Raw genomic sequence first — 13,916 nt, 5'->3', positions numbered from 1 at the left:
TCTTGAACTCAAAACTGTCTAAAATTCGAGTTTCACAGCTTGCCCACTCAACGCCTCGACAGACGCAGTTGGATGAAATCGTGTCCCGTCTGATAGCATCAGCCAAAATTTGCCTTCCCACAAATCCAAAGCAGAACGAATCTGAAATGGCATGTATATTCAATGGAATGTTTTAAAAAATAACTGTAGGAACATTCGGTCTGTCGGTGTTCGAGTTGCTAAATATTATCAATCAAGAAAGTATTTTAACTCCCGAACAAAAAATGGAAAATAATTACTAGGAAATAAATTATTAATCAGTTAATCAATTAATTAGATTTAATTGGTTAATTATTAACCATTAATTAGTTACTATTAACTGCCAAATAGCAATAAATTATTGTAACATTTGGGATAATAGTTATTCGGGAAACAAAGGAAACCAACCTCATAAAGAAGATCGTTGTAACTTAGCATTTTCTCGGAGCCTGACTTCAAGTGAATACGAACTGTCTTCCCATTGCATCCTACAGTAACCACGTCCTTCAGGGCATCACTAACAACTAGCCACAGCTGGAAAATTTTCAAGGTAAGAACTGACGAGAGGAAGAAAGCCAATTCTCTACGAATGTTTTTACAAAACAAATAAAGCAGTAAAGAAATTCTAAATTGTATCCAACAGCCCAAACACACTAACTGATACTTCAGCATCCTTTACTGTGCTCACACTAGAGACGGTAGCAGATTTGTCGGAAGGCAACAACTCCAACCTCATAGGCGTTCCTATAATGATCTTCTTCTTCCATAGGAACAAAGATGCTACTACTAAAAATCACACTCACCTGTCGCCTCTTCAATTTTCTCTTTATAGGAACCCACTACTGTAGCCAGTTGAGTCGTTTCTGGTTTAACCACGCAATAGACTACAGCTGGATCCGTTGAGACTAGTTTCGCCTGAAATATATGAATCTATGAAGAACTACTCATTAAGGTTTCAAATAAAAGTTTTTGCACGCCTCGAGCAGTAAATAATCTGGCACTCACACTTTTTGATGAGCTTCCAGCAGACAATACAGTAAATCAATAAAATTGGAATGTGGTCATTAAAGCCAGAAGTAGTGAAGAGCAACAAAGGCGTGAAGAAAAAGAAAACAAACAAAGAACAACAAACAAAAGAAACAAACACATGCAACAACAACGATGAGAAATGTGCGTATAAGAGCTTATGGATTTAGTACTGCTTAGTAGTCAATTTTCGCTTCTTACTTTCATCACAAAACGTCAAACTTTTCTTGGCAATTTTTTCTAACCATTGCAGATTGGATTCTGAATATCACTCTTCAAGAGCGAAAAACACAACCAGAATTCCTGAGAATCTTCCAAGTATGGAATTCCGGTGCAAAATTTTTGAAATTCGATGGTACTGAACTATACTAACCAACTTAGCACATGCTCGAATCCAAAGTAAATGTAAGTAAATAAAGTAATGAATCTCATTTTTTTTCAATAAATCAGAATAGAATAGATCGATCAGCGTCCAAAGGACAATATCGCAAAAGAACTAGCCCGAACCGAGGAATACAAGGTCATTAGCTATTTAAAGGAAAAAAACGTACCGCTTTTCTGAGTTTCTGCACCCTATTAGTGATCTCTCTAGCAAGACCTTCTTCAACAAGTGATGAATCTTCTGAGGTGTCGAGCATTAAAATAGTCTAGAAGTGAAGTAGTCAATTTGAAGTACATATAAAGGAAAACTAAATAAGACTAAATAAAAACTCCAAGTAACATACATACCTTTCCATCTGAATGGGTTTCGTACCCATGGTCTTTCGCTCCACCCTGGCCGCTGGTGTAGCTCACATAAACCTCTTCAGAGGAAAGCTCATGCCCAAATACAGTAAGTTTCCCTGAATACAGCAATACAAATTTACGCAAGCAGATCTACAGTCATCACTTTTTCGTATGCGAGAAACACAAAACAAGAATAATAAACCAGCCTGTTTCAAGGAAATCCTCCAATTCACTCTCTTTTATCTGTGTTTTGAGATAGTCTACCACCTTCTTTTGATCACCTTTCAAGCGTGTACCAAGGAGGCGGAAGTTGGGCTCAGCCTGAACACAGATATCCCGCATATATTTTCACCAATAAGATTTAGTAAAGCAATGATTACGGTATATTAGTCAAACGTCGTTCAAAATCAATCTTAAGCAGTATAAGTACAGTTGATCAACGCAACGATGACGAGAAAAGAAAGAACCATTAAACTTTAGAAAATTAGCAGAAATGGACAGAAATTTCCGCCTGAGCTCTTCATTACTCAATGAATTATCAATGAACCAATAATAATAACACTGAGAAAAGCGTTTCATCACAAACAGACCAATGTTTTTGAGAATATTCTTTTCTTTTGATGGGCAGAAGACAAAGAAAACAGGACAGTCCTCACTTCTGATTCTGTTTTCAACTAAAGCTTCGTATGAAGTAGACTTGTTTACCGTAAACAACATGCATAGATGTTTGTCCAAACTTTCAGAAAAGCTTGCCTTTAAAGTAATGCCGTACTTCTGTTTGTCTTGTGATACAGTCAATTTGCGCACGTTAACTTCTGACAAGATATAATGCTCCAGACTTCTCAGATCATCCAGAAATTGACGCTCGCGATTAACAACAATCATCTCTTTAAGTGGATACTGGAAAAAAACCATCATGTTAAAGCTGCAGCTTTATCACCAGTCCTGAAAAGACCGTGAAATTACTAACCTTAACAGGAATTCCTTTACGTTCCCGTAGCACCCGCACTAAATCAATGCAGTCTCTCATTGCCTGAACTCGTCGTTCCACAGACTCATCAATTAGACTGTCATCAGGTGTTGGTAGCATGGTAAAGTGGACAGATTCCTCTGTGGCACCGGTCACCTAAAAAATTCATAAGTGGCGCATAATTCTATCATAATTTCACTTTCTGTGGGGGATGAGTTAATAGTTAATCCGGCAATAAATGAAAATCAATAACCTTCCGTAAGTTCTGCCAAACATATTCACAAAAGTATGGTGTGAAGGGAGACATGAGCCGGACAATTATGATTAGAACTCGACCAAGAGCAGAAAGTGCATGCGTTTGATCATTCGCACCAAAATCTCCCTGTAGAAAAGAAATACAAAAACAAATTTTTTTCATACAAACGCTTTTAAACTGCACCTTTATCCTCTTTCGGTTGAGACGAATATAACAATTTGTGAGGGTATCAAAGAACCGTGTTAGAGGGGTGACAACGGCGTAAAGACGATACCTTGATAAAAATGACTTTTTAGTTAGGAACAAATAAACAATAAACCGCCACTGGAAGTATTAACACTTACTGAGACATTTCTTTACGGACAAATCGCACCAAACTGTTCGTAAACGACTCAATCCACCTATCCATCACATTTTCGCTAATTGTGTCCTTCATCGAAAACACACTGCCAGTTTCCTGGAAAAGTTACTCTAAATTACTCCCTTCTCTCTTTCTTTCTTAGCCAGTTCAGCTATCTATGGTAAATCCCATACTTCTCATCGCCACAACAAAAAATTTCCAAGAATTCCTCTACTGCTCAAGTTTCAAAAACAACACAAACTCACATGCTCGTATAGCTGCACATTTTGTACGAAAAATCTGTAAGCGTTGAACCATGGAAGGAAAACATCTTTTAAAAGGTCTCGAACTCCTTCCTCTCTGAAAAGAAAATATTTTTTATTAAAAAAAAACTGCAAGACATTCAATTATGCTATCTACCGGAAACGCAGGTTTTCTCCACGCACAACAGGAGAATTTATCAAATAAAGACGCAGGGCGTCTGCACCATATTTTTGAACCACCTCCATCGGATCCGGATAATTCTTCTTCCGCTTCGACATTTTATTTCCGTCAGCAGCAAGCACAAGCCCATTACAAATTAGATTCTGTAGCAAACAATATAGCACAGAATAGTGGTGTAAGAAAGGAGAATGACAACCTTGAATGGCGGTTTATTGAAAAGTGCCGTTGAAAGCACAAGCAAGGTATAGAACCATCCTCTGGTTTGATCAATTCCCTCCGCAATAAAGTCAGCCGGGAAATTATCCTCAAAGATTTTCTTGTTCTCAAATGGGTAATGATTTTGAGCATATGGCATGGATCCCGATTCAAACCAGCAATCGAACACCTGAAAAGTGTAGGAGACCATTAACGAAACTGACATCTCTTTGATAAAATCAATGCAAATATTTGAGCACTTGCAATTGGTCATTCAGGTTTGAAATATTTGAATAATACATTTTGAAATACCCAAAGATGTCACTTTAAAAAAATAAACAAGCTTCGTGATAAAAAAAAGAAAAGTTCTTTTCTGCTTGGAGAATAGGAAACAGTATTGTTCAGGCGCCTTAGAACAGAGGCAGAACAGGGGCATTTCATAAGCATGGATACCGATTCCCTTTTTCCTTTTTCTTGATGTTTTGCTTCTTCAGACGAAATGAAACGCATAATATGACGCTGATTAGGAGTGCCTTGGCCCAATAAATAGATAATAACCGGTAATTTTTTCAGTTAGTGTGAAATCTCTAAAGAAATCTTAAGAAAAGCAGCAAATAATCTTTACAAATTTATTCGTAGAAATTACTAATTAGCATGTCGTCAGTCTGGAGGATTCTAGAAAAGAAGATTTTGAGTAACAAAAAAAAATTCACATTGGACTAAGTTTCTTAGCTTCCAGTTAGGTACTAAGTTCATACAAAGCTCACATAGCTATGCCTGAACTTCACTAAACTCCGGCATCATTTCAGGGGCAAAGAAAAATCTAGTGTTTTCAAGTGTAGGGTGACTGTTCTACCACTTCATAACCATTTCTAATTCATTCAGCTTTCCTGGTGCACATAAAATCTAGTTCATCCAGACACAACAAGAAAAAATCACCTCTGTTACTCGCTTCAACACGCCACGCCCAGTTTTGGACGGAATGGTTAGATGGTCAACGCTGAAATGAATAATTTTTATGCAAAACAAATCGATGAGTAGCAGAAAATACAATTATACCTCTCTCTATGAATATCGGTGATTTTTGTGCCGGTTAGGCTCTCTAATTCTGCTATGCTTCCTGGGCACACGATTTCTTCCAGATCATCGCTAACCCATAAGTTAATCGGGGTTCCCCAGAAACGATTACGCGACACGGCCCAGTCACGAGCATCGCGTAGCCAGTTTGCAAATCTCTTTTCTTTCACAAACGAAGGGACCCTAAATGTTCTGTATTCTATAATATGTCAAGAAATTAAAATGAGTCCAACTCACCAATAAGTCTGGTCGTTGTTGGCAAGTAGCTTAGGAATAATCTGTTCTACGCGAATAAACCAAGAAGGAACAGCTTTGTAGAGAAGAGGTGTGTCGGAACGCCAGCAGAAAGGATACGAGTGTTTAACCTGAACTATTCTGAATAAAAAAAAGTCACTTGAGATAGTCAGTAGTATCAACACATACTTCGCCCTGCTTTATTAGATATCCGCGCTCTTTCAGATTTTTGCATATCTGCTTGTCTGCGTCCTTCACGTACAAGTTAGCGAAATCCGTGACTTCTTTTGTGAATCTGGAAAAAAGTTTCAGAGGATTAATCAAGAAAAGAGGAATTTTTTAAAAGAAAATTGTAGAAATGATACTGCACAAACCTTCCACTTTCGTCTACTGGACATATGATCTTCATATCCTTTGTAATCACGCCATTTTCAAGACAGATTTGGTAATCAATCTGATAGTAAATGACAAAAGTTTCTAAATCTGTACTTTGAATGTGAACAACAAACAAAAAGATATATGACAAGCATATAAGTGGTGTATGACGAAACCAGAGAAAAAATAAACAAGAAAAAAAGTAGTGGTAAGGTTGGGATCAAATAAATTAGCATAAAAAGTTCAAGATATCGAATTTACAGAAAAATGATTGGCTTTATCCATTGCTGTTGTACTCACATGAGTATAAAGCATTCTTCATCCCCAAGCATAGTTCGAACAAAATGAACCCGATTATCTCCACCTTTTAGTGCAGACTAATTACGCAGTAATAGAAATTCAAGCATTGTTTCCAAGAACTTTTAAAACGCAGAAGTTCGCCAAAGTTTCCTTCCTCAAGCCTTTCTCAAAAAAAGAGCGAATACGCGCCCATCTTCGTGACAAAGGTCGAGCTAGCTCCTTAGTCCAGAAGCAGATTTTATATTACGTACACTGAAAAATTGCAATTCAAATATTTGACCTTTCAAGGAAAATAGGGCTACAAATTTAACAAAAAAAAACCAACATGATCCCCACCAGCACTGCTTCTGGCAGTAGTTCATCTGTTTTGATTGGAAGAATCTTCTTAGCTCTCAAGTAACAAAAGTAATGGGATTGGGAGCTTCTAAGCGGGTGAGTGTCAACATTTCAATTGAAAACAAGACACCACAAAAGTGAAGATGTTGAGATCTTTTAGGGAAAAGATAGTGCTAGAGGTTACGATTACTAGTATGAGCTTCACCACGCTCATTTCTCTCCAATCGTGCCGGAAAACGGCGTGGAAAATGACCTTTTTGTACTCTTTTCCTAAAAGGCACGTTATAATGCTACCCTCGTATAAGCACCACTTCTCTCAACAGTCTATCCAATAATTTTGCTTGGATAAGCCGCTGGAAAACCGTATTGAATATCGTACCTCCGGTCGCAGATGCGGCGAATATATGGGGGCGGCAGGTTGTGTTGTAACGTGCCTCGTAGGAAAAAACGTACAAAATGCCGTCTCTCACGTTGCTCTTCACGATTACTAGGGTTAATTGAGCGGGGTCACGTCCATGTTCCACTACTAATATGAATCTAACGTTCCAGTTTTAGATATAGAAACAAAATTGATGGCAAACAGTCGGCACAAAACAGAACTAACTTCGCCAAAATAAGGTGCCTGGTGCACAACTCCTGTTCCTTGGTCGGTGGTGACAAAAGTGTTACAGAGTACACGGAATGCACCCCTCTCTTCCTTCATGTAGCTGAAGTAAGGGAACAAAGGTTCGTAGGCTTTTCCTTCAAAAACGCGACCCTTCACCTGCAACACCACCAGTAAAACAACCCCGAATCACAGTGGATTCTGAAAAAAGGCACCTTTTCTATAAGTTCCAAGTGTTCATTTTTCAACTCGAACAATCTCTCTTCCAGAACAACGTACTCCATCCCGCTCCCAGGATCTGAATGGTTGTAATTTTGCAACCTCCGTAACGAAGAGCAAAAGAAATTGAGCAGATTACAACTTCTAACAGATATTTCAAAACGTATTGTTTTTCTTCGGAGTTATAAGATCAGTCGCTGAAAATCCCTATGCTAGGAATCAGCTTTGCAAAGGAATCATACCTCTAACCACAACATAGTCTAAGTCAGGATGTACGCAGAGAGCTAGGTTACTGGGAAGAGTCCACGGAGTAGTTGTCCATGCCACCATCATACGATTTTGATTTTCATCTAATCGAAATCCGACGCAAACTGAACACAAATGATCCTAGTAGGAGCTCATAATACATTTTCAACTTATATCCTATACTTTTGAAAGCAACTGTTTAAATTGGTGGAAGGAACTCGTCTTAAGCGTTCCCCAACCTTCGACAAGATTCTAACTTAGCTTGAGAATTCCTACAAAAAAATCATTTGTAGTCAATGATGGTTTTTTACCGGACGTCCGTCTGTAATGCATGCCCATTTGGAACAGGGAAGAGCGGAAATGAACTGTGCATAGAGCGGAAGTGTATGCGTTACAACAGATTTATTGATGATCACGGCCTCTTAGGCCAAGAAAATCACCGTCGAGCGCAAGAACATCTTCTCACCACTGAGAATTTTCAATACAACTAACAGGCCCAAACGGCATGAAAAGTTCTCAACATTTTTTCACTGAGAATCCTGTAAGAACTCAACATTGGTCGCATCTATTATTAACCCAAAATAAGAAAATAGTCGCAATTATTATTAATTATTACTAATTATTATTAACCGAAAATAACCCAAAATAATAAAATAGTCGCAAAATGAACAGCGCATTGTCTTGACTTACTTGGTTTCAACGGAGGGCAGATGTTATGGCCTAACGGCATATCCGCATTTTCGCTGAGATGAGTCATCTTTGAACATATTTAAGCCCATCCTGTTCGATCCTTCGTTACAGATTGCACAGAATCTGTGCATCCGTCGCCGTCCCATATTCTGCGGAACATTAAGTGTGAACCGACGGCCGATGCCAAGGTTCTTCAGATCTTCCTTCACCACTTCCGTCCAGAACTTTCTTTTACGTCCAGGTGGCCTTTCCCAGCTTAGGTCAGCGAGCATCTTCAAGGCAATAGGACAAGGTGATGTGATGGTCTCCTCCTAATGTGACCAAGAAGGAGAAGGCGATTTTCTACGACTACCTTTAGGGGGACGCAGGACGTTGGTGTTTTCCTCGCGTCATTCCCTGGTATACCATATCCATTTAGCATACTGACATATTTGTTTTTAGCCGGAAAACTAGCAACACCTCTACCATAGAACGAAACCAGAAAAATTGCAATCCTCAATTTGTACATGCGAGCGTACGCCAAGAAGATCACTGTTCTTCCCTATATGCCCTGTGTTTTGCTAGTCAAAATAGATTCTAATGGAAAAGTTTCATTGAAAGAATGATTATGTTGTGGAAGTTCACAACTTCTTCCTTAAATTCACGTCCTGAATCCCCATTTGACTAATTGCTTCTTTGGAAATTTTCGTCTGATGTTTCAACAACATTACTATCTTTAACTAACAATAGGATTCTTATATAAGAAGGTGGAAAGCAAAGATTCAAATGTCCTACTTCGAAGTAATGACTCAAGATAAGTAACCTACCACAAGGATCTACGACGTCTTTGTAGTTCTGACCAGCTTCAAAATTTGAGAGTGGAGTAGTACAGGAAGTAGAGTATGGCATCACCTGAAAACAAGAAAGTTGCAAGAGAATCGTAGTAATCAATTCCTGCACTGTTATTCAGTCAAAAGCATGCATATAGTTTATTCGCAGGTGATGTCTTCACTTTCTAATTCAACAGTATGAAGCTAGCGGATCGGCTGCTCCAAATTTTTTCTAGCTAATGCACTTGGAATAGGAGGTAAGTATAAATTAAAAAAAAAACTTGAAATAACATACCTTGACACCTCTGTAAACTAATCCTTTCTTAAAGAGTTCACTGAACGCCCACCAAACACTTTCCATGAACCATGGATAAAGTGTTTTGTAATCGTTTCGGAAATCGATCCACCGCCCCATTCGAGCAACCATAGTTTCCCATTCCTGGAAGAATAGAATTCCATATACCTTATAACGTTCTCCTCTGATTGATTAACAGATAAAAATAAATCCACATTAAGCGTCACGAAAAAAATTACTACACAAAGACAATGAATGGGAGGCTTAGGAAGAAGAACTGTCTTACATGCGAATATCTCATAACTATACTTCTGCACTCTGCATTATACTTTCCGATCCCCATTTCTAGAATATCGCTAGGTCCTTTGATCCCTAACTTCTTGTCGACTTCATACTCCTGAACGAACAAATACACAGGCATAATGTACAATTTCTGAATTTTTTTCATTGACCAACACGGTACCGATCGATTAGGAAATGAACATCTATAAATGGCAATTCGAACATCTATAAATTTCCACACGCTGGTTTCTAGCAGTGATGGTTGTAATGCAGCGAATGTAACGCAGAACTGTGAAGAAAACTGCGCATACAAAACTTCACTAAACGTCCGAATATTTTCTTAAAGAATACGTGAAAATGTATATATTCTTGACAAAAAATATTTGCAAAATCAAACCAACCACAGGCAAACCGTGCGTATCCCAACCAAAGCGACGTTCCACATAGTACCCGTCTTGATGTGCCCATCTTGTAACAACGTCCTGAAATGGGAAACCCGTATCATTCCGACATTTTCTAAGAGGTTCCAGCTCAAGGAATTTCGAAAATACTTTGATAGTTCCTGCTAGAATGTGACCGTAGTGAGGAAGGCCAGTGGCAAAAGGTGGGCCGTCAAAAAAAGTATAGCGGGGCCTATCGCTAGCCAATCTAAAAAATGAATTGTTTATTTAAATTACTTTCTCCAGTCTTTTCAATGTGGCTGAAGAACTTACTTGAGTGACTTCTCAAAAACTTTGTTTTCATTCCAAATTTTCAACGTTTTTTCCTCTTCAGAAGGGAAATTTATAGTGTCAGGGACCGTGATGAGTCCGCTCATTCTTATTACCTGAAATAATATAGAAAGTACCGTTTAGCAACACTCCCGCTCCGAAATAACAACAGTAATAAAGTCACGATCGACAGTAAGCGCCGAATGAGTTCAACGGGGTGCGTGCGATGATAGTTCGACTAAAGCAGAGGAAGTGGAAGAAGAGAGTATGTCAAACAGAGAAATATAGTAGCGTACAAACGGTGGGGTGGAGCGTAAGAAGAGGTTAGGATCGAGAGCTTCTTTGCTAGCACCACTCATCGTTCTAGTTCGCGATGGTCCCGTCTCGATCCGCCGCGCCGCTTCAAACGCAGCCGCTTATGGAACCGCACCGAACATCACGTCTTTATAACTCTACTATGTCATGTGTGTGTGGCAGACCTGTCGTGCTCATCCTATTGGACGTATTTGGCTTAGACCACTTGTATGGGGTTAAATTAGCCCGCGTACAATTTCTCCACACATAAAATATGTTTAGAACCGTGCCTCAGTTCTGCACCACAACCAAGTCCGCAGTAAAGCGATGGGCATACATTAGAAATAATCGTAGCCAATGCTTCAAAACAGAATCGTTCACTTAACTATGGGAAAGCGATACGAAGAAACGCAATGTCATGGTATATGATGCCGGTGCTAGAAAGCTATTAAATGGGATAGGACGGTCCCACGGCGTCGGATTGGGGCTAAGAATTAGAATACAACGGGATTATTGTGTCCCACCACTGCTTAATAACCCGATTGTGTTGTGAAGTATAGTTGGGTCAATACTACATGAAACACAAGTGTAGTTGCGGTGCATTTGCGTACGTGCTCGAAACGGCGCCGTGGAGGCAGCATTTGGAACCAAGTTGGGACCGTCGCAAACTATAGCGACGGGTGGTACCAGCAAGGCTTTCACCACGCTCCTAGCCACTACGCTCCACCGAAGCGCCTCGAAAGAAGCTGCGTACGCAATTGCGTACGTGCTTCATGTCGTTTTGACCCTACTATAAATGAGACATTGTGAACCGTGTTATGTCCGTGACACTGCATGCACCCAAATGTACGACTCCGCATCCCTACTCGCCTACGGTTAACCTCACCATGTTTGCCGAATCCATTATTCAAAAGACTGGCTATATACATGCAGACAGCTGCTTAAATAGTAGTCAGCTGTTTACGTGATTTGACGTAGCGCCCTTATCTTTATCAGAACGATGACGTTCCTCGGTTCACGTTTGCACTCTATGTCGACTATTGAGTAGAAAGACAAATATTTCAATATTAGTACTTCGAAATTGCAACTTTACAAATTGCTGTGGTATCGGAGGAATATAGACGTGAAATCAGATCTGAATATTCTCTAAATGTATGATATTCAGAAACTTATAGCAAAATGATCACAAGAAGACCATCCATCAATATGTATTTTCTTTTAAAAAAGACCGAAATAAGCTTCGTCTGAAAAAAGCACTTTTAGTTCTCTGGCAGAAATTTAAGGGAAGTGTTCCTGCTTTAAATTTGTATCCATAACTGAAGCGAGCACTAGGAAAAGCCTAAAGTCCGGCATTAGCCGGATGTTCAGACTGCAATACCCACACCCGATAATGATACGATACATCCTTGGGCGACGCAATCGCATGGTGATGCAATTGTACGAGGCGCAAGAGAATGCCATGTTTGCGTATAGAGTAATGATGTGTGCTTCAGTGATGTAAACGATTGAAAACACACCCACAGTAGGATCAAAACGCCATGAAGCTCGGTGCAGTTGTATAAGCGGCTGCGCTAAAGGGTACGCGATGGATCCAGCGACTGGGATCGAAGTGGGACCATTGCGAAGAGCAGTGATGAGTGGGAAAAAAATCCCTTCGATCCTAACCACTACATTCCTCGGCGCTTAGCCGCTCACGCAACTGTACTGAGCTTGGTATCGTTTTGACCCGACTATACGTTTGTCTGTGCGAGGATATTTGTTGCTGTAGTTATACATTGACTATTAAAGGTGAGCAGCACAAGTGCTTCTCAACATGGTCAGTAGGAAAATTCTAACGTCGGAGTTAGCTTGAAGTGCACCGTCTCCGGAAAAGCTAACTATGCACCCTGATTTTCCAGTGGAAATAAGGACGTGAGACGAGGACGTGATGGAGTGAGAGAGTTCTCACTGCTATTACTCTTTATTGGGTAGTCACAGGTGGTACATCTGAAATGTTATGACCGGTGAAAAACGTACTTTCAAATAAAAATTATGACCAGTATCAGTAGAAGAAACAACGCATGATGCAATCGACAGGCAGTGTAGTCGGTAGGAGTTTTCGCTGTGCCTACATGATCGATCGATGGTTCGAAACCATTATATTGCCAACCAAGCCCCTCATTTCTCCAAATTCATGGCATAGACTACAGATGCGTTCGTAAACCAAACCAGATTCTGAATATAAGACAACGCGGTGGCGTATCCCAAGCGGATTGATTAACGCCAGAAACTTTATCCTATTTATCCATTACATACAGTATCCCATTAGTGCACACAAAAAGGACCATTATCCGTATAACAAACGATCCATAGTGCAAAGAACAAGCAATGGAGAACAATGTGACTGTATGAACTTTTCCACAGGTTGTATATATGGCATGAAATCAGTGGGCGTATGTAGAGATGCCTAAAGTGCTTTGAAACTTTTTTATTTTGCAGTGAAGCAGATAAATATCTCTGGAAGTGGACAAAAACTATGACAGTAACGAGCCCTAAATGATGACTAAACCCCTAACGGTGAACATTTGCATCAGACTTCTTATCTGTTTGTTTGTTGGATGATGCTTCCTTTTTTTGGTGCTTGTTCGAATGTTCGAATGTTTTGTTCAAGCCTTGGGCAGCTCACCCAAAAAAAATCGTTTGCATCATCATTCGTCTGGGTTTAGAGCTAGAGTTTAGATGGAATATGAAAAATAAGAAACAAAATGAAGAGAGAGTGAGAAAATAACTGCAAAGATGTAGACGAATCGAGTACGGTGAAGAGGAACGAGGAGTCTATGAAGAATGGTTGGCATCTTTGACGTAAAAGTTCTCTTAAACACGTCTGAGGTTTCTAAAACGTTACCCAAAGTCAGCTCTGAACGGAAGTCTAAGAGCAAGAGTAGAAATTGCTGGCTCCCTCAGGCGCTTATAGAAGAGCAACTACTACCATGAGCGGGCCGCCTACTTACCATATGATCCGATAAAGAGGACAATAATAATAACATAAACATTACAAACTACTATGTACCGAGATCGGAACAGAAATTTCTTATAAGCATCTGAGGAGGCCTTCCTAAGGGCTTCACTCTGAGTGGAAATCCACTATTTATTTATCTACCTACTTATTTTTTTTTATTACATATGTCTGAGGAGGCCATATAGAAAATTCCACCTATGTACACGGCTTGAATGTTGCGTAGATAAAATCTGTATGTTTCTAATCGTTTGTAGGTTTCCAATCGTTTACATCACCTAAGCAGATCCCAGTGATGGCGAGCGAACCGAGGACCACAAGAAGTCTGAAGTCTGGCTTTAGCCGAATGTTAATCAAAAATAACCAAAGATCAAGACCAGAATGAAGATTTCGATCCGCACTGGATGAGGCAACCATAGAGGACTACATGACGGCGATGTTCACCGAGCACCACAGTACACTGAAGACCAGATTG

The 13,916-nt window shown here is 39.7% G+C and overlaps 1 protein-coding gene across 2 annotated transcripts; it reads right to left on the bottom strand.

The window, feature by feature from the left end:
• Positions 1–18: 18 nt before the first annotated feature.
• RB195_000382 (uncharacterized protein) lies at positions 19–13,858 on the bottom strand (the record flags this gene model as incomplete). Of its 2 annotated transcripts, XM_064196690.1 has the most annotated exons (32): positions 19–141; positions 427–552; positions 677–762; positions 822–933; positions 1,596–1,691; positions 1,774–1,886; positions 1,977–2,091; positions 2,524–2,670; positions 2,741–2,896; positions 2,994–3,122; positions 3,180–3,270; positions 3,341–3,453; positions 3,603–3,696; positions 3,757–3,923; positions 3,977–4,165; positions 4,915–4,975; positions 5,035–5,235; positions 5,290–5,417; positions 5,476–5,581; positions 5,661–5,740; positions 6,902–7,060; positions 7,117–7,199; positions 7,363–7,491; positions 8,863–8,947; positions 9,161–9,304; positions 9,447–9,557; positions 9,844–9,924; positions 9,994–10,090; positions 10,156–10,268; positions 12,463–12,553; positions 13,757–13,766; positions 13,819–13,858. In XM_064196690.1, the coding sequence occupies 32 exons, from the start codon at positions 13,856–13,858 to the stop codon at positions 19–21; spliced, it is 3,576 nt and encodes a 1,191-aa protein (XP_064052570.1). The 2 variants fall into 2 exon arrangements, with proteins under 2 accessions (XP_064052570.1, XP_064052571.1); XM_064196689.1 differs by lacking the exons at positions 12,463–12,553; positions 13,757–13,766; positions 13,819–13,858 and having other exon boundaries at positions 10,156–10,259.
• Between the last annotated feature and the right edge of the window lie 58 nt (positions 13,859–13,916).

Source organism: Necator americanus, chromosome IV, assembly GCF_031761385.1.
Source record: "Necator americanus strain Aroian chromosome IV, whole genome shotgun sequence".
NCBI classification, from domain to species: Eukaryota; Metazoa; Nematoda; class Chromadorea; order Rhabditida; family Ancylostomatidae; genus Necator; species Necator americanus.
This window is presented reverse-complemented; position numbering and strand designations above follow the sequence as displayed.